This window comes from Somniosus microcephalus, chromosome 6, assembly GCF_052327205.1.
Source record: "Somniosus microcephalus isolate GS21.2 chromosome 6, FLI_Smic_1.0, whole genome shotgun sequence".
In the NCBI taxonomy this organism is placed as follows: Eukaryota; Metazoa; Chordata; class Chondrichthyes; order Squaliformes; family Somniosidae; genus Somniosus; species Somniosus microcephalus.
The window spans coordinates 26098603-26123622 of NC_140992.1; the positions used below are offsets into that span (position 1 = coordinate 26098603).

Consider the following 25020-nt stretch of genomic DNA (forward strand, 5'->3'; position numbering starts at 1 on the left):
TTTGAAAGATGTGTTGTTCCCCTCCCTCTCTCCTAAACCACCAACTGGTACCTACATTGTATGTTTAATTTAGATAAAAGCAAAGTTTCCAACACACACACAAAAAAATGAAGAGATTTGGAGTGAGTGCGAGTGAAGTGAGGAGGTGGGACTGTTCGTCAGGATCCTCCGCCCCACCAATACTTGAAACAGCAGCTCACTGTAAAATAGCGAGACACAGGAGCTGGCTACGCAAACTCCCTGGCAACACACACACAACTATCCCAAACTTTGTTCTCTCTCTCTCTGGGTAAAAGTTGGGAGGCGCGTGCCCGCTGGTCTCGCGAGAGCGCGCTCTGCCGGGCCGGACCGTGGTTGTGCTGGGCTGGCCTGTGCCGGGCCGGCTGGCTGCCCCTGTCTGACTGTCAGTCAGTCAGTCGGTGGAGATGGCGATGTACCGCCTCGGGCGCCTCATTCTTCCCTTCTCCCTCAGACTTCTAATAACTCTCCTTCTGGTAAACTCCTCAGCTTCAGAGCAGCCGCCCATCCCTAATGGTGAGCAACAATGTATCTTGTTTTATTATTCCTTTTTTTTAAATTGTAAACGAATAACAGGTTTTTTTTTAAAGTAAGAGATTGTGGCTCTCCCCTCCTCATCTCTCTCAAAGCCCCTTCAGGGAATAGTCGCCCCCCGCTGGACTTAGCTTAAATCTAGGCTGGATGTTTGTGTGAATTGGTAAAGTTGATCTCACTTGGATTTTTTATTTTGTAATCTATATGCTAAGTTTCATTTTTGATAAGTTAAGTTTCATAGTATTGATTAGTTATGATTGATTTCTCATTTTTATAAGTTGTCAAACAATTGAAGGATGAGATAAAGTTTGCAGGCCAGTTTTAATTACTTTTTTTTCCCTTGCAGCCAAAATGAAGTTTAAATGTTGTATTTGTTTTGATGACTTCCTCCTCCCCTCCCCGACTGACTGAAGGCTCTGTCCATTTTTTTTAACCAGATAAACAAAATCCTTAATTTAGAAACTGCAGTTTCCCACTGTACATTTTTATGTTAAGGGGAGGGGGGGATTTGAATGTTTGAAGGACACACAAAGGTATCTTACATGCCCTTCCAACGTACAAATACATCGCACCTGAAATAAATGTTCCCTGTGTTATGTGGTTGCAAGTTAATTCCTTGTGGATCATGTCAAAATCTGTTCTGTTCATTAATTTTCATCCTCATTGAATGTTGCTTTTACAAGACAAGAGTGCTTACTTTTAGACCCAGAAACTGTCCAGGCTTATTCTTGGGGGCGGGGGCATGATCATTTGAGCTGTCAGCATGCAAAGCAGCACGTAATTCTGCTGCTGAATGCTTTGAGTGCTTCTCAAATTTTCCAAATATTTATTTGTATACCTATTTGAAAACAATCTTAGCATTTCTTTATCTATGTAAGTAGAGCAAAGTTTTCTGCTCCATATTTGCAAGAACAAAGTATCTTTAAATGTAGCCGGTGAATTTGTTGACTTCACTGAAGTACCTAACCGCCCCCCCCTGCCCCCAGGAAATTCCTCAGCAGAAATCTTTTTTGGCTAAATCCTTTCATTATAGGTATTTACATTGTATATAGACTTTAGCTTGTGCCCAAAGCCCCTCACACTATTGCCTTTGGAAGTTGTACAAAAACTGTTTCACTGCCCAGTGATGTCAAAAAGCACAAACTGTAGTATACCCCACCCTTCTCCAACCCCCTCCCCTCCCCTCCCAAAATTGCTAAAATACCTAAAATAACAACAGAAAACGCTGGAAACACTCAGCAGGTCAGGCAGCATACCTGGAGAGAGAAAGAGAGTTAACTGGTTCTGACAAAGGGTTATTGACCTGAAACGTTAACTCTGTTTCTCTCTCCATGGGTGCTGCCTGACCTGCTGAGTGTTTCCAGCATTTTCTGTTGTTATTTCAGATTTCCAGCATCTGCAGTATTTTGCTATTGAACGGCTGGCTGAAATACCTTCTTGTTTTAAGCATTGATGTATTTATTTCATGGAAGGGTAGATGGATTTGTGTTCACCATTTTCTGCATGATATGTTTCTGACCTCCGACCTTGGGATGCGCGATGAGCAAAAGCGCATTCTCGTGTAGCTTTTGTAATTTTCCTGATGTGATCCTTTTAAGCGAGGAGTGCTATGCAAATGGGAAGTTGTGTTCAAAGAACTTCTGGCTAATTTTGGTCATCTATCCCTAATATGTTATTGTTGTGAGTGATTTCAACTTCTCTGCGGATTTTAAGTGTAATTTTTTTTCGATTGTTATGAATAAAAAAAAAAACCCTTCTATTTATATAGCCCCTTTCACATCCTCGGGATGCTCCAAAGCGCTTTACAGCCAATGGATTATTTTGAAGTGCAGTCACTGTTGTAATTTAGGCAGATGTGGCAGCCAGTTTGTGCACAGCAAGGACCCACAAATACTATGTTTTCATAGTGGTTTTGGTCGCGGTTTAAGTGCAGAATCGAATGTAATAATTAAATGAAAGCTGAAGTAAGGAGAAGGGGCAAGAGAGAGAGGTATGGGAGCTGGTGAAGAGCAGAGGTGGTAAGGTGCCTGTAGGAAGGGATGCTGAAGGAAAGGAAGAGGTGTGGGCAGCTAAAGATTAGGAAGATGTGGACGAGGAGGGTCTCCTGTTTTCTTCCTCCACACATCATTTATACAAATAAAGGCCTGGATTTTTTAAATATTCGTTCATGGGATGTGGGCATCGCTGGCAAGGCCAGCGCTTACTGCCCATCCCTAGTTGCCCTTGAGAAGGTGGTGAGCTGCCTTCTTGAACCGCTGCAGTCCGTGTGGTGAAAGTACTCCCACAGTGCTGTTGGGGAGGGAGATCCAGGATTTTGACCCAGCGACGATGCAGTAACGGCGATATACTTCCAAGTCAGGATGGTGTGTGACTAGGAGGGGAACTTGGAGGTGATGGTGTTCCCATTAGCCTTTGTCCTTCTAGGTGGTAGAGGTCGCGGGTTTGCGAGGTGCTGCCAAAGAAGCCTTGGCAAGTTGCTGAGGTGCATCTTGTAGATGGTACACACTGCAGCCACGGTACGACGGTGGTGGAGGGAGTGAATGTTGAAGGTGGTGGATGGGGTGCCAATCAAGCGGGGTGCTTTGTCTTGGATGGTGTCGAGCTTCTTGAGTGTTGTTGGAGCTGTACCCATCCAGGTAAGTGGAAAGTATTCCATCACACTCCTGACTTGTGCCTTGTAGATGGTGGAAAGGCTTTGGGGAGTTAGAGGTGAGACACTCGCCGTAGAATACTCAGCCTCTGACCTGCTCTTGTTGCCACAGTATTTATGTGGCTGGTCCAGTTAAGTTTCTGGTCAATGGTGACCCCCAGGATGTTGATGGTGGGGGATTTGGCGATGGAAATGCCGTTGAATGTCAAGGGGCAGTGGTTAGACGCTCGCTTGTTGGAGATAGTCATTGCCCGGCACTTGTGTGGTGTGAATGTTACTTGCCACTTATCAGCCCAAGCCTGAATGTCGTCCAGGTCTTGCTGCATGCAGGCATGGACTGCTTCATTTTCTGAGGAATTGCGAATGGCACTGAACACTGCAATCATCAGCGAACATCCCCACTTCTGACCATATGATGAAGGGAAGTTCATTGATGAAGCAGCTGAAGATGGTTGGGCCTAGGACACTGCCCCGAGGAACTCCTGCAGCGGTGTCCTGGGGCTGTGATGATTGATCTCCAACCCCACAATGATCTTCCTTTGTGCTAGGTGTGACTCCAGCCAGTGGAGAGTTTTCCCCCCGATTCCCATTGACTTCAGTTTTACTAGGGCTCCTTGATGCCACACTCGGTCAAATGCTGCCTTGCTGTCAAGAGCAGTCACTCTCACCTCACCTCTGGAATTCAGCTCTTTTGTCCATGTTTGGACCAAGGCTGTAATGAGGTCTGGAGCCGGGTGGTCCTGGCGGAACCCAAACTGGGCATCAGTGAGCAGGTTATTGGTGAGTAAGTGCTGCTTGATAGCACTGTCGATGACACCTTCCATCACTTTGCTGATGATTGAGAGTAGACTGATGGGGCGGTAATTGGTCAGATTGAATTTGTCCTGTGTTTCATGGACAAGACGTACCTGGACAGTTTTCCACATTGTCAGGTAGATGCCAGTGTTAGAGCTGTACTGGAACAGCTTGGCTAGAGGCGCGGCTAGTTCTGGAGCTCAAGTCTTCAGCACGACAGCCGGGATGTTGTCGGGGCCCACAACCTTTGCTGTATCCAGTGCGTTCAGCCGTTTCTTGATATCACGTGGAGTGAATCGAATTGGCTGAAGACTGGCTTCTGTGACGGTGGGGACCTCGGGAGGAGGCCGATATGGATCATCCACTCGACACTTCTGGCTGAAGATGGTTGCAAACATTTCAGCGTTCGCCGTCATTACTCCTCTAATAGTGACAGCAACCTCTGGAGTCAGCACATGCGCAGATAAACATGGTGATATGGTGATCCAGAAGTTGCGGTCAGTCATTCCCTGCTCCTCCACAGGTTGCACTGTGGAACACCCCGGAGCTGGCAATCAATTCAAATCACAGTTCCTGATGCAAACTTCCCGTGTTACGCTGGAATATAGCTTATAGCTGTTAAACACTCCCCCCACCCCCCCCCCCCCCCCCACCCCCTAAAAAAAAAGTTAGCCTTGTTGAAAGAGGTGTAACTGAGTTTTTAACGGCATATTGACTGCTGAACAACTGTTCTGGCCCCGAAAAACTAATTTTATATTTGTGAAATGTCAAATTTCTCTATTAATATGATAAGAATTGCATGGCTTTTAATTTTGTTTTAAAGTTTGTTTTTGATATTTCAACTTCTACTTTAATCCTATGTGTATATCTCAATCTTTATAAGAACATAAGAAATAAGAGCAGGAGTAGGCCATACGGCCCCTCGAGCCTGCTCCGCCATTCAATAAGATCATGGCTGATCATCGACCTCAACTCCACTTCCCACCCGATCCACAAATTCCTTTGACTCGCCAAGAGTCCAAAAATCTATCGACCTCAGCCTTGAATATACTCAAAGACTCAGCATCCACAGCTCTCTGGGGCAGAGAATTCCAATGATTCACAACCCTCTGAGTGAAGAAATTCCCCTTTATCTTGGTCTTAAATGGCCTACCCCTTATCCTGAGACTATGTCCCCTAGTTCTAGACACTCCAGCCGGGGGAAACAACCTCTCAGCATCGACCCTGTCAATCCCCTTCAGAATCTTGTATGTTTCAATGAGATCATCTCTCATTCTTCTAAACTCCAGAGAGTATCGGCCCATTCTACACAATCTCTCCTCATAGGACAGCCCTCTCATCCCAGGAATCAATCTAGTGAACCTTCGTTGCACCACCTCCAAGGCAATTATATCCTTCCTTAGATAAGGAGACCAGAACTGTGCACAGTACTCCAGGTGTGGTCTCACCAAGGCCCTGTACAATTGTAGCAAGACTTCCTTACTCTTATACTCCAACCCCCTCGCAATAAAGGCCAACATGCCATTTGCCTTCCTTATTGCTTGCTGTACCTGCATGCTAGCTTTCTGTGTTTCTTGCATGAGGACACCCAAATCTCTCTGAACACCAACATTTGAAAGTTTCTTACCAATTAAAAAATATTCTGTTTTTCTATTCTTCCTACCAAAGTGAATAACCTCACATTTCCCCACATTATACTCCATCTACCACCTTACTGCCGACCCACTCAGTCTATCTATATCCCTCTGCAGACTCTTTGGCCCAGAAATTCCGTTCGCAGCCCTCCCGCCTGGACCGGAGGGCTCCCGGGAGGCGCAGAGTTCCGATGCTGTGCCTCTTCAAACTACCGGTGTGCAGGGCCCGCGTATCCCAGGGGCGCAGGTAGTTCGCAGCGTCCCTGGGATCACGTGGGCCATGGGGAGCCAATCAGAGCAGGGAATCTCCATTCATAGATTTGACAGGAAGACCTGGCAAATCTATGAATAGAGGTCAACCCCAAAACATAAGTAAAACTTCAAATACATTAAAAAAAAAATCACATTTTTAAAATGACTATAAATTGCATAAATTAACTATTTTAAACAAAAATGTAAATTTTTGAAAAAAAAATTAAAGTTTTTAACAGGGCTAAAAATAAACTTACCTTTTCTTTAAAGTATTTTAAAATGATAAATCAGTGGAAAAAGTTTTTTTTTTTTACTTCAACTCTTAGCCTGGTAAAAGCAGGCCTCCAAAAAACCGGAACTCTCCACCCGCAGAGGCTCTGCTCCAGCGCAGCCGGAGAATCTGTCAAGAGCTTTCTTGACAGATCAGAAATGCTGGTTTCCAGCACATGCGCAGTGCATGCCTGAAACCGGCATTTCCGATGAACCTACGGGTGAGTACACAGCGCGTACACACCCGTAGGGATCAGAATTTCTGCCTCCTTGTGTTCTCCTCACAGCTTACTGTCCCACCTAGCTTTGTATCAGCAGCAAACATGGGATACATTACACTTGGTCCCTTCGCTAGATCATTAATATAGATTGTAAATGGCTGAGGCCCCAGCACTGATCCTTGCGGCACCCCACTAGTTACAGCCTGTCAACCTGAAAAAGACCCGTTTATCCCTGTTTTCTGTCCATTAACCAATCCTCTTTCCATGCTACTATATTACCCCCAACCCCGTGAGCCCTTATCTTGTGTAATAACCTTTAATGTGGCACCTTATCGAATGCCTTTTGGAAATCCAAATATACTACATCCACTAGTTCCCCTTTATCTACCCTGCTAGTTACATCCTCAAAAACTCTAATAAATGTGTCAAACACGATTTCCCTTTCATAAAACCATGTTGACTCTGCCTAATCATGTTATGATTTTCTAAGTGCCCTGATACCACTTCCTTAACAATGGATTCCAGCCTTTTCCAGACAACTAATATCAGGCTAACTGGCCTGTAGTTCCCCGTTTTCTCTCTCCCTCCTTTCTTGAATAGCGGTGTTACGTTTGCTACCTTCCAATCCGTTGGGACCATTTTAGAATCTAGGGAATTTTGGAAGATCAAAACCAATGCATCCACTATCTCTGCAGCTACCTCTTTTAGAAGCTTAGGATGTAAGCCGTCAGGTCCAGGGGATTTGTCGGCTTTTAGTCCCATTAGATGCTCTAGTACTTTTTCTCTACTTATATTAATTACGGTAAGTTCCTCACCCTCTTTAGACCTTTGGTTCCCCACCATTTTTCGCTCTCTGTCAAATTTATAAAAAGTAAATTATAATTGGTGCATTTTACTTCCTGGTTTGCTGTCTGTGAGAATTCTTCAAAGTGATTGGTTGCTTAGTCTGCTTGATGACATCATTGTTGCTAAACACCGGAGATGCACTTGATTTGGCGCCAGAGTCAAACTAATGTCGGGAGAGCTGAAATTCAGAGATGGCTAGATCTTTGCGGGCAGCTTTCTTCCAGGTCAGCGGCAAGCCCCTTCGCTTCACTGCTGATCGCACAATCTTCTATTGTCTATAGTGGTTTGTTTCTGTCTCCTAAGTACAAATGGTATTCTCAGTCTGTTTGTGTAACCCACAAAATTCCACTAATCTGGATGGTTGCCAGTGCATTAAAATGCCTCTATGAAATGGTGCTTTCAAAGCTGTAATTTGCTATTCAGGCAAGTTGTACAAGCGGGTACGCCATGAGTTTGGACACCGCTTTCACCTTATACAATCTAAATTTAGCCCGGAATTATTTCCGTTGCTATTTGTAACTCAGTGTGGCTAGCCTTTATCTGGTTCCTTGTTGGTGTGGTTTCACAGCAGAAATTTGTCTATAATTTGGTAATGAAGCATGAACTTCACTCGGATGTGGTAGCGGTCGTGCTGTTGCAACAGGGAACGGGTAAGTTACATTATTCAGACAGTATCAAAGGAGCATTATTATGCGTCTACTCTATATTGTACCTGACTTGAGAGTATTTGCTGATACTGAATAGAAAAGAATATATTGAGATAAATAGAAACATAGAAACATAGAAGATAGGAGCAGGAGTAGGCCATTCGGCCCTTCGAGCCTGCTCCGCCATTCCATGTGATCATGGCTGATCATCCAAATTCAGTAGCCTGTCCCTGCCTTTTCCCCATATCCCTTGATCCCTTTAGCCTCAAGAAATATATCCAACTCTTTCTTGAATATACTTAATGAAGGCCTCCACCGCCCTCTGTGGCAGAGAATTCCACAGGTTCACCACTCTCTGGGTGAAGAAATTCCTCCTCATTTCAGTCCTAAATGGCTTACCCCTTATCCTTAGACTATGACCCCTGGTTCTGGACTTCCCGGCCATCAGAAACATCCTTCCTGCATCTAGTCTGTCCAGACCTGACAGAATTTTATAGGTTTCGATGAGATCCCCTCTCAATCTTCTAAACTCCAGTGAGTATAAGCCCAATCAACACAATCTCTCCTCATATGTCATTCCTGCCATCCCAGGTATCAGCCTGGTGAATCTTCGCTGCACTCCCTCCATGGCAAGAACGTCCTTCCTCAGGTAAGGTGACCAAAACTGCACACAATACTCAAGGTGCGGTCTCACCAAGGCCCTGTACAACTGTAGCAAGACATCCTTGTTCCTGTACTCGAACCCTCTTGCTACGAAGGCCAACATACCATTTGCCTTCTTAACCACCTGCATGCTTACCTTCAGCGACTGGTGCACAAGGACACCCAGGTCTCTTTGCACTTCCCCTTCTCCCAATCTATTGCCATTCAAATAATAATCTGCCTTCCTGTTTTTGCCACCAAAGTGGATAACCTCACATTTATCCACATTATAGTGCATTTGCCATGTTTCTGCCCAATCACCCAACCTGTCCAAATCGTACTGGAGTTTCCCAACATCCTCATCGCAGCTTACCCTCCCGCCCAGCTTTGTGTCGTCTGCAAATTTGGAGATATTACATCCAATTCCCTCGTCCAGATCATTAATATATATTGTGAACAGCTGGGGTCCTAGGACCGATCCTTGCGGTACCCCACTAGTCACTGCCTGCCACTTGGAAAACGACCCGTTTATTCCAACTCTTTGCTTTCTGTCCGTCAACCAGTTCTCTATCCAAGTCAATACCTTGCCCCCAATCCCATGTGCCTTAATTTTGCACGCTAATCTCTTATGTGGGACCTTATAGAAAGCCTTCTGAAAGTCCAAATACACCACATCCACTGGTTCTCCCTTATCTATTTTACCATGTGATAAATTATGGAAACTAAATCAGAATAAGAGTAATATCGTTCAACAATTTGGATTCATACAGTAGGTTTATTGTAAAAAAAAAAACACACCCCAAGGCAGTCCATAGGATTGTAATCGGGAAAATAATGGATGCCGAACCAAAGGAGGAGTGATTGGGTGGGGTGATCCAAAGCTTGGTGGAAGAGGTGGGTTTTAAGAAGAGCATTAAAGGAGGAGAGGGAGCTGGAAGGACTTCCACAAGCGTGGGACCTAGATAGCTGAAGGCATGGCCGCCAATGGTGGGGGGATGCAAGAGAGGCTGGGGACGGAGAGTTCGGGGGAGGGTTGTCAGGCTGGAGAAAGTTGCAGAGAGAGAGGGGCGAGGCCATGAACGGATTTAAACATGAGGATGAGAACTTTAAATTTGAGGTGTTAGGGGATTGGGAGCCAACGTAGATTGTCAGGGACATGGTGATGGTTGAGCGGGATTTGGGCAGCTCGGTGGACCTTTTGGATAATGTCAAGAGAGGCTTAGAGGGTAGCTGTGGGCTTATTCAAGACGGATTCAAGCCTGGGATGACGGCAGGGAGAGTAGGAAAGCAGGGGAGTAGTGACGACCAATAGACAACAAGTTCAGTCTAGAATTTCATTTCTGAGTTATGTAGCTCTCAGTTGCTGATAGGCTTATTATCCATAATTCTGTTACTCAGTACAGCTTTTCTCTGAAACAAAACAGCAGCATGCTGAGGCTTTTTGCTCATGTTGTGACTGTGGCGTGATGTGTAATTTAATCCACAATCCATATTTAACACTTCAAGAGCTACTGTTAATGGAACTCAGGTAACGGGAGAAACAGAATTATATTCTAATCTCTTACTTGTATTTAAAAGACCCAAGTGAAACAAAACATTTCTCTCCCCCGCCCGCCCCCCCCCCCCCGCCAAAATACTCCATGATCAACAGAGATTTCAACCTGTGTCACTATGAAATGAATAGATACTTTAAAAGAAATACATTCAATAAGCTATGGGGGGAAAGCCCTCCTTTTTGCTTTTTGCAATCCAAATCAGGACCGACTGGGCCACTGCTTTTGTGCTCTAGTGATTTATAGGACACAGATGTGAAGTCAGCCAGATGTGGCTGCACAAAAATATGGATGGGGGTGTAAGGTCAGTAAGATGACATCAGTGTAAAAGCATGAAGACGGGAAACAGATACAGTACATGTGAAAAGTAAGTAGGCAACAGGCTGAAGCAGAGGCCGTGGCCTGATTACAATCCATCAGTCGGAAGATGTATTGTTAGATGGTGCAAAAATCTCTTAAAAACCAGTGCATGTATTTTCACTGGATTTACATGGTTTTTCTCAAAAGGAACATTTTGTATGGGTTAGCCAGAATGCTTTGGATGGTTCGTTGTACCGACAAGCCTAAGTTTGACGTATGAAATTTTGTTTCACTATTGCTTTCTGAAAAATGAATCCTCATCTATTCTTTCAATCAATGGGAACCCTGAAGTGAGAGCAAAAGATGGAATAAGTTATGTGTATTTTTTTAAAATCCACATACAAGCTGTGAAGAATTTGTACACAATGCTTGAAACAGCAGTTAAGACGATTATTCGGGGGAAAGAATCTTACTAAAGTAAAACAAGAATAGAATTCTTAAATAACCTTGAGCTCCATATATGGTATTTAGTTGTAATTCAAGGGCTAAATGTTGCCACCCAGATACGAAATGGCCTTTTGTGAGTTTAGAAGCATTTCTTGCGAATGGGCAGTTATCTTACATAGAAACATAGAAGATAGGAGCAGGAGTAGGCCATTCGGCCCCTCGAGCCTGCTCCGCCATTCAATGCGATCATGGCTGATCATCCAATTCCAGTACCCGGGCCCTGCTTTCTCCCCATACCCCTTGATCCCTTTAGCCTTAAGAAATATATCCAACTCCTTCTTGAATATATTTAATGTATTGGCCTCTACTGCCTTCTGTGGTAGAGAATTGCACAGGTTCACCACTCTCTGGGTGAAGAAATTCCTCCTCATTTCTGTCCTAAATGGCCTACCCCTTACCCTTAGACTGTGACCCCTGGTTCTGGACTCCCCGACCATCGGGAACATCCTTCCTGCATCTAGTCTGTCCAGTCCTGTCAGAATTTTATAAGTTTCAATGAGATCCCCTCTCATTCTTCTAAACTCCAGCGAGTACAATCCCAATCGACCCAATCTCTCCTCATACGTCATTCCTGCCATCCCAGGTATCAGCCTGGTGAATCTTCGCTGAACTCCTTCCATGGCAAGAACATCCTTCCTCAGATAAGGTGACCAAAACTGCACACAATACTCAAGATGTGGTCTCACCAAGGCCCCGTATAACTGCAGCAAGACATCCTTGTTCCTGTACTCAAACCCTCTCGCTACGAAGGCCAACATGCCATTTGCCTTCTTAACCGCCTGCTGCACCTGCATGCTTACCTTCAGCGACAGGTGCACAAGGACACCCAGGTCTCATTGCACTTCCCCTTCTCCCAATCTATTGCCATTCAGATAATAATCTGCCTTCCTGTTTTTGCCACCAAAGTGGATAACCTCGCATTTATCCACGTTATATTGCATCTGCATGACTTCGATTACAAACAACCTAGAGTAGGGTTGCAAAATTCCGGGAATTTTTAAAAGAGGAAACTTTCCATGGGAATTTAGAGTTTTTTTGCACACTGATGGTTTTTGTCTCTGATCCCTATATTATCTTTGTCATCAAAATAGACATACTGTTCCATACAAATAAAAACAGGCTTTCAGAACTTTATTTAGGTTGTAATTTTTGAACTTTATTGAACTCCCACAAAGAAGACCCATCTAAAATAAAATAAAAAGAACGTCAGCCTGTAATTTGTCCTTATTTTGTCCCTTTGAGTCTTCTACTCATGAGTCTTATACTCATCATTGCTCCTCCTGATTCTCTGGCTCTGACGTGTCCATTTCCTCCTCTGTGTCACTGTCTAGCTGTGTGGTGGACACTTCTGTATCTGGCTCAGTAAGTTGTAAAACAAGCCAAGTAAGACGATAAACATATATTGATTAAGAAATTCCATAATAATTAAGATTCCATCTCTATTAGTAATTTTAAGAGAGGACCTGTGGGGAAAAAAAATGAACAATACTATGCTAGCATGTGCTTTTTTGGGCAAAATTCCCAAGCTAAAATTTCCGGAAATTTACCGGAAATTTTCCACCCCTTCGCAACCCTAACCTAGTGTATGGAGGAGAAGAGCGAATTGTGTGTAGATTTCTCGGGCAAGGACAATAACTTGGTTTTGGCTGAGCGGTAATATGTGAAGTAGCTTCATCTCACCAAAAGTATTCTCAACATCTGTTGCATGTTCAGTGAATACCTGGAATCACCATTTCTGGCTGTGAGGGTGTTAGAGGAACCAATGAATATAACTGCAGCAATCCTTTTTGAGGCACCTGAAAGAATTTTACTGACATTGTAGTCTCCAATGAGGTGAGAGTGGATGGAGAGTGGAAAGTGGAAAACCTGCAGAATCTGCGCTGGAAATGGACTGAGAAACAGCTTGTGGCTGAGGAAAGTGATGATCTGTCAGGTGGGAGCTTTTAGTGTACATTTAAAGCTGTCAAGTAATCAGCTGGAGCAATGGCCATTCATCTCCTGCCTCAGTTTCACAGACGTGGTCCCCGAGCAGCGTGGACCCCGTGGGCAAAAGGTAAGGTTAAAAGCATTATTAAGGGTCTGTCAACAACCCAATAATGTCACCCGCCTCTGTGGGTCGGGTCAGATCCGAGATCACACACATGCCATTGGGAAAGGCACGTTGCGGCGGCTTGACAGCGGGGTCAAATTTCCCACCCTTCCAAGGAGACTCATTCCTGTTGAGTTGTTACTCTGGCTTCACTTGCAACACCTTCAAATTGAATAAGAAAGAATGTTCTTGCCTTTATATAGTATCTTGCACATCTCCAGAATGTCCCAAGTCATGTAATTTGCTGGGAGAGGCAAAATAACAGAAAATCCCAGGCCAGTTAGGGGGAAAAAAAATCTGAAAAGTTCTTCTCTGAGCCATTAAAGTGATCGAAGCTAGGCCAGGAGACCACATTGACCTTGATTTATATTACAGAAACCTACCCCTTGTGTAAGGTGATCTCTGCCTCATCCAGAAACCGGTCTACTGTGAATCAGCTTTCACCGCACGAGCCGGCAACCTGTTCCGCAGGTCCACTATTCTCTGGGGAAAAGGAGAACCGCCTAGCATCCAACCTTGTTCTGCCCTTGCATAACTTGTGAGCGTGACCCCTGGTCCTCCCTAACCCATCCAATTAAAATAATTGGTCCACTTAATCACAATCTGGACGCTTCATTATTTTATAAACCTCGATCAAATTGCTGCCCGAGAAGAGAAATGTGGGCGAAGTTGTTTCAGCTCCTGAATGCCAAACCTTTCACTTTTAATTCTTGAGTGATAATAACGTAGAAATTTTACACATGACGTCAAAGATGCTTGAATTTACAGTGTTAAGAATGGCGAGTGTAATTCTGTGTTGAATCTTGTATTTAATGTGTTTTGTGTTGAGTACTGCAGTCCATGATTTACAAGTGGTGAATTTAGTTCAAAAGTACTTGCCAGAATCACTAGTAGTTTCACCCACATCATAGGCTCAAAATTCTTCCCAATATACGCTCTCTAGCCTTTTATTGGCTTTTTCAGGATGTACTGTAATCTTTCAGTGAGCATTATGAGCTTGGAGATTTAGTGGTTTTTTTTGCTATACTTCTTGACATTGCAAAAACCGTTTTGGACATCCCTGACTTTCCAATACTGTACTTGCAAAGATTTCTATCCTTGCCTCAGTGACACTGCTTCTCTTGCATTAGTACAGCAGATGAAATATGTGGCAACTACTTCATGTGCTCCAGAAGTTTCTTCTGTGACATCCGTGAGGGAGGAATTTCAGTTCACAGAAAATAAAATGAAAGCATAGTTGGAGCTCCAACATAATTTCCACCTTAACTTATAATGGTTCATTTTGATTCAATAATTTTTCTTAAAAGCAATTAATAAGTAATGTGCTGTCATACAGCTTTAAGACTGTTACAGATGTTATTTTGAGCTGTTTATTGTTTCTAGTTGGGGTGTGCCAAGGACTATCTGTTCATTTGATATGTGCTTTTGATTCATGGCATTGCACAGTTGTGCCACGTCATAGTCCAAACTCAAAATGAAGAACAATAAGCAAAACTTGCACTGCCTTTAGCTGCACTGGAGTTAAAACACAAAGGAATAGGTTGCAACTTTAAGTGCATCCTTACACCCTTTTACTTGTGGGATATCATATCTCTATCCTCCCTATCTCTGTAATCTCCTCCAGCTCCACAACCACCCCGCCGCCCCCTCGCCTCCCCCCACCCCGAGATATCTGCGCTCCTCAAATTCTGCCCACTTGAGCATCCCTGATCATAATCGCTCAACCTTTGGTGGCCGTGCCTTCTGTTGCCTAGGCCCTAAGCTCTGGAATTCCCTGCCTAAACCTCTCCACCTCGCTACCTCTCTTTCCTCCTTTAAGACGCTCCTTAATACCTACCTCTTTGACCAAGCTTTTGCTCATCTGCCCTAATCTCTCCTTCTGTGGCTCGTGTCAAATTTTTTGTCTTATAATACTCCTGTGAAGCGCCATGGGACGCTTTACTACGTTAAAGGTGCTATATAAATCCAAGTTGTTGTTGTATCTTACTCATAGCAATGACCATAATTTAGTCACAACTTTGTTGCACATGTTTTGGGGGCTGTCTCGTTGATAAAATGATTTCTGGGTCGTCATCATAATATAACACTTCAAATATTCTATGGTGTCCATTGTTAACGATCTTCATATTTGATTTCCAATTTTTTTTATGCTCCCTCTTTGTTGTCGGTTCCTATTAATTTGTTTTTCTTTTTGCTATTTTCAGTTGTACTTTTTGTTTGGCATTTTCCCCCTACGTTTTGGTCTAACTTGCGGCCTTTTGGAAAAGTGCTTTTAAAATGAATGAAGGACCGGCCAGTTGTGAACATTGAATTGGCTGTCAGGATGTTTGTGCTGAACAGTCAAATTTAACATTGCATTTTTTTTTCTTTGCTTCTTGACATTCATATTTCAGACATCTGTGGTTAATGAGACAACTGTTGTCACTGGCATTATGATCCGCCCCTCTGGTTATGAACAGTGCAAGGTCCTTTGCCAGCCAGTGTCCTTTTTAAGATATATCATAGAATCATACAGCACAGAAGGAGGCCATTCGGCCCATCGTGCCTATGCCGGGTCTTTGAAAGAACTCTCCAATTAGTTCCAATCCCATGTTCTTTCCCCACAACCCTGCAATTTTTTTCCATTTCAAGTATTTAACCAAATCCCTTTTGAAAGTTAGTTTTGAATTTGCTTCCACCGCCCTTTCAGGCAGTGCATTCCAGATCATCATAACTCGCCTGGTAAAAGAAAACTCTCTTCACCTTGCCTCTGATTCTTTTGCCGATTACCTTAAATCTGTGTCCTCTGGTTACTGACTGTTCTTCCACTGGAACCCTGCATGATTTTGAACACCTCTATTAAATTTTCCCTTAACCTTCTCTGCTCGAAGGAGAATTACCTTAAATTACCTATATAGGTTGGATATTTTACTGTGAAGCATTTAGGGATGCCCAGAGGGCGTGAAAGGCGCTATATAAATGCAAATTATTTTTGTTTTTTTGTGAACAGGTTCAAAGATGTGTCACATATTTGAAAGGTAGACTCCTCAGTGGGAGAGCGTTAACTTTCATACCAAGATGTAAAATTGCTCACCTTAGTTCTACACATGCTCTACTTCACGTGTAGCTCCTGAGCCCTGGCAACAGAAGTGCAGGCAACTTGTTTCTACTTGTGTTTTATATCTCTCTTCTGCTGGTTTTACCTATTTGAGTTTTGTGGCCCTGTAGGTTTGGAATGGGCTATTTATTGCGCTATTGCCTAATTGGCAAATAAATTCCTAAATTAGTACGTCAAGATGTGTTAGTATTAGCAGCTTGAAATATACGCAAATTAAGGGGAACAATGATTTAAACTTTGTATGTGGTCCCCGAGACTCCATGGTGTAGACCATATGGCCAATGAAGGCAAAAGCTTGTCACCTGTGCTCTACTTCACCAGTGTCAGCACATACTACAGCTGCCCGTGTGATGTAGGGTAAAACATGTTGCACATTTGGTTAACCTGGTCTTTATGGGACAGGGAAGAAAGGAATAAGTTTCTAGCAACTGGTGATGAGAAATAAACTTTTAAAAGAAAAATTAACTGCTTGCATACATTATTACATCTGCATACAGAAAATCAAGATTCAAATGTGTCTTCCCCCGCCCCCCCCCCCCCCCCACTTTTCTGTGATCTATTGGAACATGTTTTTGCCGTTGGACATACTGTACATATTGCTAGAATTTATCACCACATTTCCCCAAATGCTGCATAAACTTTTACATAGAAACATAGAAGATAGGAACAGGAGTAGGCCATTCAGCCCCTCGATCCTGTTCCACCATTTAATGAGATCATGGCTGATCATCCAAATTCAGTACCCTGTCCCTGCCTTCTCCTCATATCCCTTGATCCCTTTAGCTTAAGAAATATATCCAACTCCTTCTTGAATATATTTAATGTATTGGCCTCTACTGCCTTCTGTGGTAGAGAATTCCACAGGTTCACCACTCTCTGGGTGAAGAAATTCCTCCTCATCTCTGTCCGAAATGGCTTGCCCCTTATCCTTAGACTGTGACCCCTGGTTCTGGACTCCCCGCCATCGGGAACATCCTTCCTGCATCTAGTCTGTCTAGTCCTGTTAGAATTTTATAAGTTTCAATGAGATCCCCTCTCATTCTTCTAAACTCCAGCGAGTACAATCCCAATCGACCCAATCTCTCCTCATACGTCATTCCTGCCATCCCAGGTATCAGGCTGGTGAATCTTCGCTGAACTCCTTCCATGGCAAGAACATCCTTCCTCAGATAAGGCGACCAAAACTGCACACAATACTCAAGATGTGGTCTCACCAAGGCCCTGTATAACTGCAGCAAGACATCCTTGTTCCTGTACTCAAACCCTCTCGCTACGAAGGCCAACATGCCATTTGCCTTCTTAACCGCCTGCTGCACCTGCATGCTTACCTTCAGCGACTGGTGCACAAGGACACCCAGGTCTTGTTGCACTTCCCCTTTTCCCAATTTATTGCCATTCAGATAATAATCTGTTTCCCTGTTTTTGCCACCGAAGTGGATAACCTCACATTTATCCACATTATACTGCATTTGCCATGCATCTGCCCAATCACCCAACCTGTCCAAATCATACTGGAATTTCTCTGCATCCTCCTCACAGCACACACGCCCACCCAGCTTTGTGTTGTCTGCAAACTTGGAGATATTACTGTAGGTGCGATCCCATAAGTTGTAAATCTGTAACTCTAGACAAAGCAAGTAATGCAGTACACATGTACAGCCAGTAATGGAAATACCCTGTGCATGTGGGGTGTCCAGAGGGCTTCAGCTCAGCAGAAGATGAGATTTGAACAAGTGCCAGGATTCAACAAGTTTTTGCTTTACAGCTAATATTAGTGACTGCAAAATGGATTAGTGGAATAATAAACTGCTTGGAGAAAGAAAAACACGTTTATTTACGGTCACTAAATTTAAAAAAAAAACTTGTCTTGGAAGAGAAGAAATGTGCGTGCAACGGTACAATGACCCCATTGTGTTATTGATTGTCCTGACAACTTCTCTTTTTTTTAAACCTGTTTAGCTTCATCATCTCGGCACCCAAATATGCTGACTCTCCTCTAATCCTCCTCAGCAATGAGCCAAAGCTTAACGTGTGTTCTGTCCTCTCTCGAACATTCCCTTTACACTAGTGACTAGATACAAAGACCGTCCAGCTTTCAAATCCTTTTCATGCTGTTAAAATGCACTTTAAAAATGACTTGAGGTATTCTTTCTCGGAGGTATGTTGTATCTGCTGATTTTTTTTTTTAGGAATAGCAAAAAAGGTTTTAATTTTAAAGCAAAGCAAACAAAAGCAGAAAGTGCGACAACACGTTTGGCAACGTCCGACAGGGAGAACTTCTGATGAAGGGTTCCACCCTATTGATCAAATTTCAATTGACCCAGCACTTTTTTGGGGAGCAAGTTCCATATTCCCACTACACTTTTTGTGTGCAAAAGTGCTTCGTGATTTCACTCCTGAATGGCTCATTGTAAGTTTATGCCCTCTTCTTTGGATTTCCCCACCAGAAGAAATAGTTTCTCTGTATCTAACCTATCGAATCCTTTAAACACATCACCCCTCAACCCTCTCAACTGAGGATTCCAATTTGGCTTACTCAGATCCGAGGTGGATGACCTCACACTTCCCCACTTTGAACTCACATCTGCCATAGTTTTGCCCACTCACTTAGTCTGTTTATGTCATAGAATCATAGAATGGTTGCAGCACGGAAGGAGGCCATTCGGCCCGTCGAGCCCGTGCCGACTCCTGCAAGAGCACTTCAGCTAGTCCCACTCCCCCGCCCTTTCCCTGTAGCCCTGCAAATTTCTTTCCTTCAGATTCTTAACCAACTCCCTTTTGAAAGTCGTGATTGAATCTGCCTCCACCACCCTTTCAGGCAGTGCATTCCAGATCTTAACCACTCGCTGCGTAAAAACGTTTTTTCTTGCATCACCTTTGGTTCTTTTGCCAATCACCTTAAATCTGTGTCATCTGGTTCTCGACCCTTCTGCCAATGGGAACAGTTTCTCTCTCTCTACTCTGTCCAGACCCCTCATGATTTTGAACACCTCTATCAAATCTCCTCTCAATCTTCTCTGCTCCAAGGAGAACAACCCCAGCTTCTCCAGTCTGTCAATGTAACTGAAGTCCCTCATTCCTGGAATTATTCTTGTAAATCTTTTCTGCACCCTCTCTAAGGCATTCACATCCTTCCTAAAGTGTGGTGCCCAGAATTGGACACAATACTCCAGTTAAGGCCAAACCAGTGTTTTTTACAGGTTGTTCATAATTTCCACATTTTTGAACTCTATACTTCTATTTATGAAGCCCAGGATCCCAGAAGCCTTTTTAACCGCTTTCTCAACCTGCCCTGCCACCTTCAACAATTTGTGCACATATACCCCCAGGTCTCTCTGTTCATGCACCCCCTTCAGGATTGTACCATTTAGTTTATATTGCCTCTCCTCATTCTTTCTACCAAAATGTATCACTTCACACTTTTCTGCATTAAATTTCATCTGCCACGTGTCCGCCCATTTCACCAGCCTGTCTATGTCTTCCTGAAGTCTATCACTATCTTCCTCACTGTTCACTATACTTCCAAGTTTGTGTCATTTGCAAATTTTGAAATTGTGCCCTGTACACCCACATCATTAATATATATCAAGAAAAGCAGTGGTCCTAGAACCGACCCCTGGGGAACACCACTCTATACCTTCCTCTAGTTTGAAAAACAACCATTCACCACTACTCTCTGTTTCCTGTCACTTAGCCAATTCCGTATCCATGCTGCCACTGTCCCTTTTATTTCATGGGCTTCAACTTTGCTGGCAAGCCTATTATGTGGCACTTTGTCGAACGCCTTTTGGAAATCCATGTACACTGTCAATCGCATTACCCTCATCAACCCTGTCTGTTACCTCATCAAAAAACTCGATCAAGTTAGTGAAACACGATTTGCCTTTAACAAATCCATGCTGGCTTTCCTTAATTAATCCACACTTGTCCAAGTGACTCTTAATTTTGTCCCTGATTACTGTTTCCAAAAGCTTCCCCACTACCGAGGTCAAACTGACTGGCCTGTAGCTGCTGGCTTTATCTTTACACCCTTTTTTGAACAATGGTGTAACATTTGCAATTCTCCAGTCCTCTGGCACCACCCCCGTATCCAAGGAGGATTGGAATATTATGGCCAGTACCTCCGTGATTTCCTCCCTCAATTCCCTCAGCATCCTACGATGCACCCCATCCGCTCCTGGTGATTTATCTAATTTAAGTACAGCCAGCCTTTCTAATACCTTCTCTTTATCAATTTTTAGCCTATCAAGTATCTCCACTACCTCCTCCTTCACTATGTCTATGGCAGCAGCCTCTTCCTTGGTGAAGACAGATGCAAAGTACTCATTTAGTACCTCAGCTATACCCTCTGCCTCCATGCGTAGGTCTCCTTTTTGTCCCGAATCGGCCCCACCCCTCCTCTTACAACCCTTTTACTATTTATATGCCTATAGAAGACTTTTGGATTACCTTTTATGTTGGCTGCCATTCTATCCTCGTACCCTCCCTTTGCCCCTCTTATTTTCTTTTTTGCCTCCTCTGACCTTTCTATATATAGCCTGATTCTCGGATGTATTTGCAACCTGACATCTGTCATACGTGTTCTTTTTCTGCTTCATCTCTTTCGTCATCTAGAGAGCCCTGACCCTGCCTGTCCCTTTGTAACTACCTGTTTCCATCTACACAACTTACTGTTAACTCCTAACTTAGTGTCATCTGCAAACTCGGATATACAGCTCTCTATTGCCTTCATCGAAGTCATTACTATATACGGTGGAAAGCTGAGGCCCCAGTACAGACCCTTGGGGAACACCACTTGTCACATCCAGCCAATCCGAGAAGCAACCCTTTATCCTTACTTTCTGTCTCCTACCTCCCGACCAATGACTGACTCGTCACAAGGTTACCACCAATTCTGTGCGCTCTCACTATCAAATGCCTTCTGGCAGTCCGTGTAGACAACTTCCACAGACAATCCCCTATCGACCATGCTAGTGACCTCAAAACAAATTCAACCTGGTTAGTCAGACATGACCTACCCTTCAAAATTCATGCTGACTCTCTCTTTAATCAGCTGATACTTGTGCAAGTGCCAGCCACACACTGATAGATTAAAATATAGGCCCTGAAATTGCGGTCGGCGGCGTAGCTAAGGAGTACGCTGCCGACCTCCGAACAAAATCCGCACTTACCTGGTGCGAGGCCCCAAAGGAAAACTTGCTTTGAAATTCTGCGGAGTTGTGTGCAGAGTAGTGGCCCACGGATCTCAGCGGCGCACCGTTGTGCGTAAGCATACCTGGGATCACATGGGGCGATGCTCTTCACTAGCCAATCAGGAAACAGAAATCTCTGATGCCTGACATCAATCAAATTTTAAATTAAACGGTATGAATATTTATTTGACCAGTGCAATACTTGGCTTTAAAAAGCACAGGGAATACTTTGGAGTAAGCACAGTTATTTACTGGAAGACTCTGCAAAATTAAACAAAAAAGATTAAAATGATCTCATCCCTCAAACGGAGCCTTTACAGCTGCGTGGTAGGTTGATACGTGGCGCTTTTATATGTTTATTTTAAATTATTTATACAATTTTCTCATCCCCCTCCCCCCGCCCCCTTACGCTATGGAAACAGGCTCCTGCACCTGTTTGCACCAGCCGTAAAATTTTCCAGTGTAATTGATGCACAGTTGGTGGGCAATTAGCCCAACTCTGCACTAGCGCATCATTTCAAACAGTCGCAGCGGATGATCTTGACCGATCGCAAGTTCAACATTTAGCGCATGAGCAAGCGCATGCGGAAATCCCTAACTTGCAGTCAATTTCAAACGTGGTATGACGGTGTACTCTCAGTGTACGCTGACGTAAGAAAACTACTAGTCACTTGGTCTAAGCGTTAAACAAAGCTTTAATCAACTGTTTTTCAACATGGAGATCTAGTTGTGTCCTTCACTAGTTCCTGTTAAAGAATGTCCTGAGCAAGCTGGGCCCGTGCCCGAGTATTTATACTCTCCCTGGACAGCACCACCAGCAGGCCGCCCAGTATTTCATAAGTCATTTCCACATGAATGACAAGATTCATGTCATACGCCGTCCTACCAAACGCATATTCTGTCTCAACAATTTTTTACGGTTTAACAACTGTAGCATTTATTGCAGCGTAAGTTTTCTTCCAGTGGCAGAATTTCAGCTGAGATTTTTGAAGCTGAAGAAGCTCAAGAATTTTGCCTGATAATCCTCCTTTAATCATGGAAGTAGCTGACTTGAATCTGACAGAGGCTCTGTTTGACAGTGGTCACTTTACTTCTTAACGAGGCTGTAAAAATTCCATGAATTAAGTGTTTGACTTTTCTTGGCTACCCATCTACAATGTCATTTGGCAGTGGTTATTCACATCTGTTTGTGCTGCCGATGTTAAGTAGTGTGCTGGCCAGCATATTGTCTCAGTAAAATCCAGCTTTCAGATTTTCCAAATGCTTTCAAATGTCTGTTGAGCAACCATTGTGGCAGTAGTGTGCGTCAATGGGAGCATGCTGGGAAAATGGACTTCCTGTGAAGTGCAGTTTTTATTTTGGGAGTGAGACACGATGGGCCGAATTGCCACCTCCTGTGCTGTAAATTTCCATGATTTCGTGAATGACTGGATAAATTGCAACTACAGTCACAATTTAAAACACATACAGGAAACTCTCTCTTAACCGGCACCTAAATATCTGGAAATCTCTCTTAACCGGCAAAATTCAGGAGTAGGTTCAGGTAAGTTTTACTATATATTAGTGGCCGTGTAACCAGGGTTCCTGGATCTGTGGCCGTGTAACCGGGGTTCCTGCACCTGTGGCCGTGCAACAGGGACTCCTGCACCTGTGGCCGTGTAACCGGTGCTCCTGCATCTGTGGCCGTGTAACTGGTGCTCCTGCACCTGTGGCCGTGTACGGGGCTCTTGTACCTTGGTAAGTACCTCTCTGTAATCCGGACTTTTTGATCAACCGGCACCACGCCGGTCCCGTCGGTGCCGGATAAAAAAAGAGTTTCCTGTATTTGTATTGCATTTCCCACATTACAACAGTGACTGCACCTCAAAAGTACTTCATTGGCTGTAAAGCGCTTTGAGACGTCTGGTGGTCGTGAAAGGCGCTATATAAATGCAGGTCTTTTTGGGAGGGATTGATTTGTCAGTTTATCATCTGTTCTGTTTTAAAATTAAGGTTCAAATGTGAAACAATGGAAGCAAATCCGGGGATGAGGTATTACTGCTGTGGAATCACTCCATGTGCAGATAATGTGTGTATAATTACACAATGACGAGTTTAATCAGTTTTGTTCTCTTTCCACAGTATATAACCCACCTTTTGCCATGGTGGATGTCAATTCAGTGAACCTTACTGAAAGTGCACGTGTGTGTACATCTGGGACGGATAGGTCCGGCTCAGTTGTGATCTTGAATAGCCTGCTTAGGCGCTCTCGTGCATAGTGGTCACTTGGGGAAAGCTCCAGGGAGTGTGGGTGGTGCCTCTGAAATTGTAACCCAATTACGAGATGAGGCCTTCAGGGGAAGGGGTAAATTGAGCATTGTTACTGGAAAATTGGATGTGAGTTTGTCTGTGATCACTGTTGATGAGTTTAATCAAGATTTTAAAGTGGAACCCATTCACTGGAAGATGCTACTGTTTTTTTACAAGTGTGTTGGGCTGAGACCAGATATTTTTGCATCTGGCACATTTGCCGCACCAACACTGACTAAATCAGGAATGAACTCAAATTTGTTTTGGAATGCGCTTCTGGGATTTTGCGAATGCATGGATGAAATTACACGTCAGCCACTGAAGAACAGCAGCAATCGTTTGTGCTAACATATGTCAGGGATGAGAAAAGACTAGTTAGCCTATCAAAACTAAACCGTCTAGTACATTATCTCTCCTATCATGGTATCTAGTTGCATCTTAAATTACCTCAATATCTTTGCCTCTATTATCTTGCTTAGTGGATGATTCCAAATGTGTTACTCATTATGACAGTTTTTTTCTTATTGCTGTTCCAGCTTTACTTTTAATTTTATTTTTATGCCACTTTTTTGACATGCTTGAAGTAATCTGGTTTATGGTATCTTTGCCATTTAATATTTTGTATACTTTAAAAATCCTTCTCCTTAACCATCTCTTTCTACACTGTGAAGAACGCAAGATTAATCAAGGTTGAGAAAGTAAACTCAAGTATTTTCAGAAGATCTGTTAGCCTATCAAAGTTCATCTCTAATACATTAGAAAATAAACTGAAGTATTTTCTCATAACTCACCCCCCCCCCCCCCCCCATTATATTTGGGATCACTTTCTGTACCCTTTATATTACAAGTGTGGTGACCAGAACTGTAGGCAGGATGGTCTAATGGAGGCATTGTAGAGCTTTATAAGTCAGTCAGAGTGTGAAATAGTACTTTAAAGTAAGTGGTTCACAGAAATGGTCACTCTTCACATACTCCTGGGTTTGGTGGGTGGCATTGTGCCCTCCTGCAGGTGCTATTTATCCTTTCTGCATTATTCTCACCAATTTTGCCAATAGATCTGAAGTTTGTAGGCTTTCTTGCAAATTCTCAATTCGCCTACATTCAACTACTGATGGGAAGGCAAAATGTAGCTGCAAACTCCCAGCGATGGAGGCACTGGCAAGGCTTTTCCACTTCTGCAGTTGTCTGTCCACAAATTCCCACCCATTCCCAATGGATGGAAAATCGCAGGATGGTGGGGCAGATGCAAGAAGCTCTCGACACTGAGTTTATCCAGGTGATGTATTGCATTGGTCAGTGTTGCAAAATCTCACTGTCTGACCATAACCCAGCCAAGACACTCAGTGCAAAATTCCATTTGTGCCTTGATCCTTACTGGCTCTCTTAACTTCTTATTCGGCAGTCCCTCGGAACAGAGGATGACTTGCTTCCACGCTAAAAATGAGTTTTCAGGTGACTGATGAGTCCAATGAGGGACCTACAGT

The 25020-nt window shown here is 43.6% G+C and overlaps 1 protein-coding gene across 4 annotated transcripts in view; it reads left to right on the plus strand.

Moving 5' to 3' along the window:
- The first annotated feature begins 306 nt into the window (after positions 1–306).
- plod2 (procollagen-lysine, 2-oxoglutarate 5-dioxygenase 2) overlaps positions 307–25020 on the plus strand; it is a 159423-nt gene continuing 134709 nt past the window's right edge. For 2 of the 4 annotated variants that reach the window (XM_085989859.1, XM_085989860.1), the window contains exon 1: positions 310–534. In XM_085989859.1, the coding sequence (XP_085845985.1) occupies positions 426–534 (109 nt within the window). In that variant the 5' untranslated portion in view covers positions 310–425. Of the gene's footprint in view, positions 535–25020 lie in introns of all 4 variants that reach the window. The other 2 variants (XM_085989861.1, XM_085989858.1) reach the window with 2 other exon arrangements.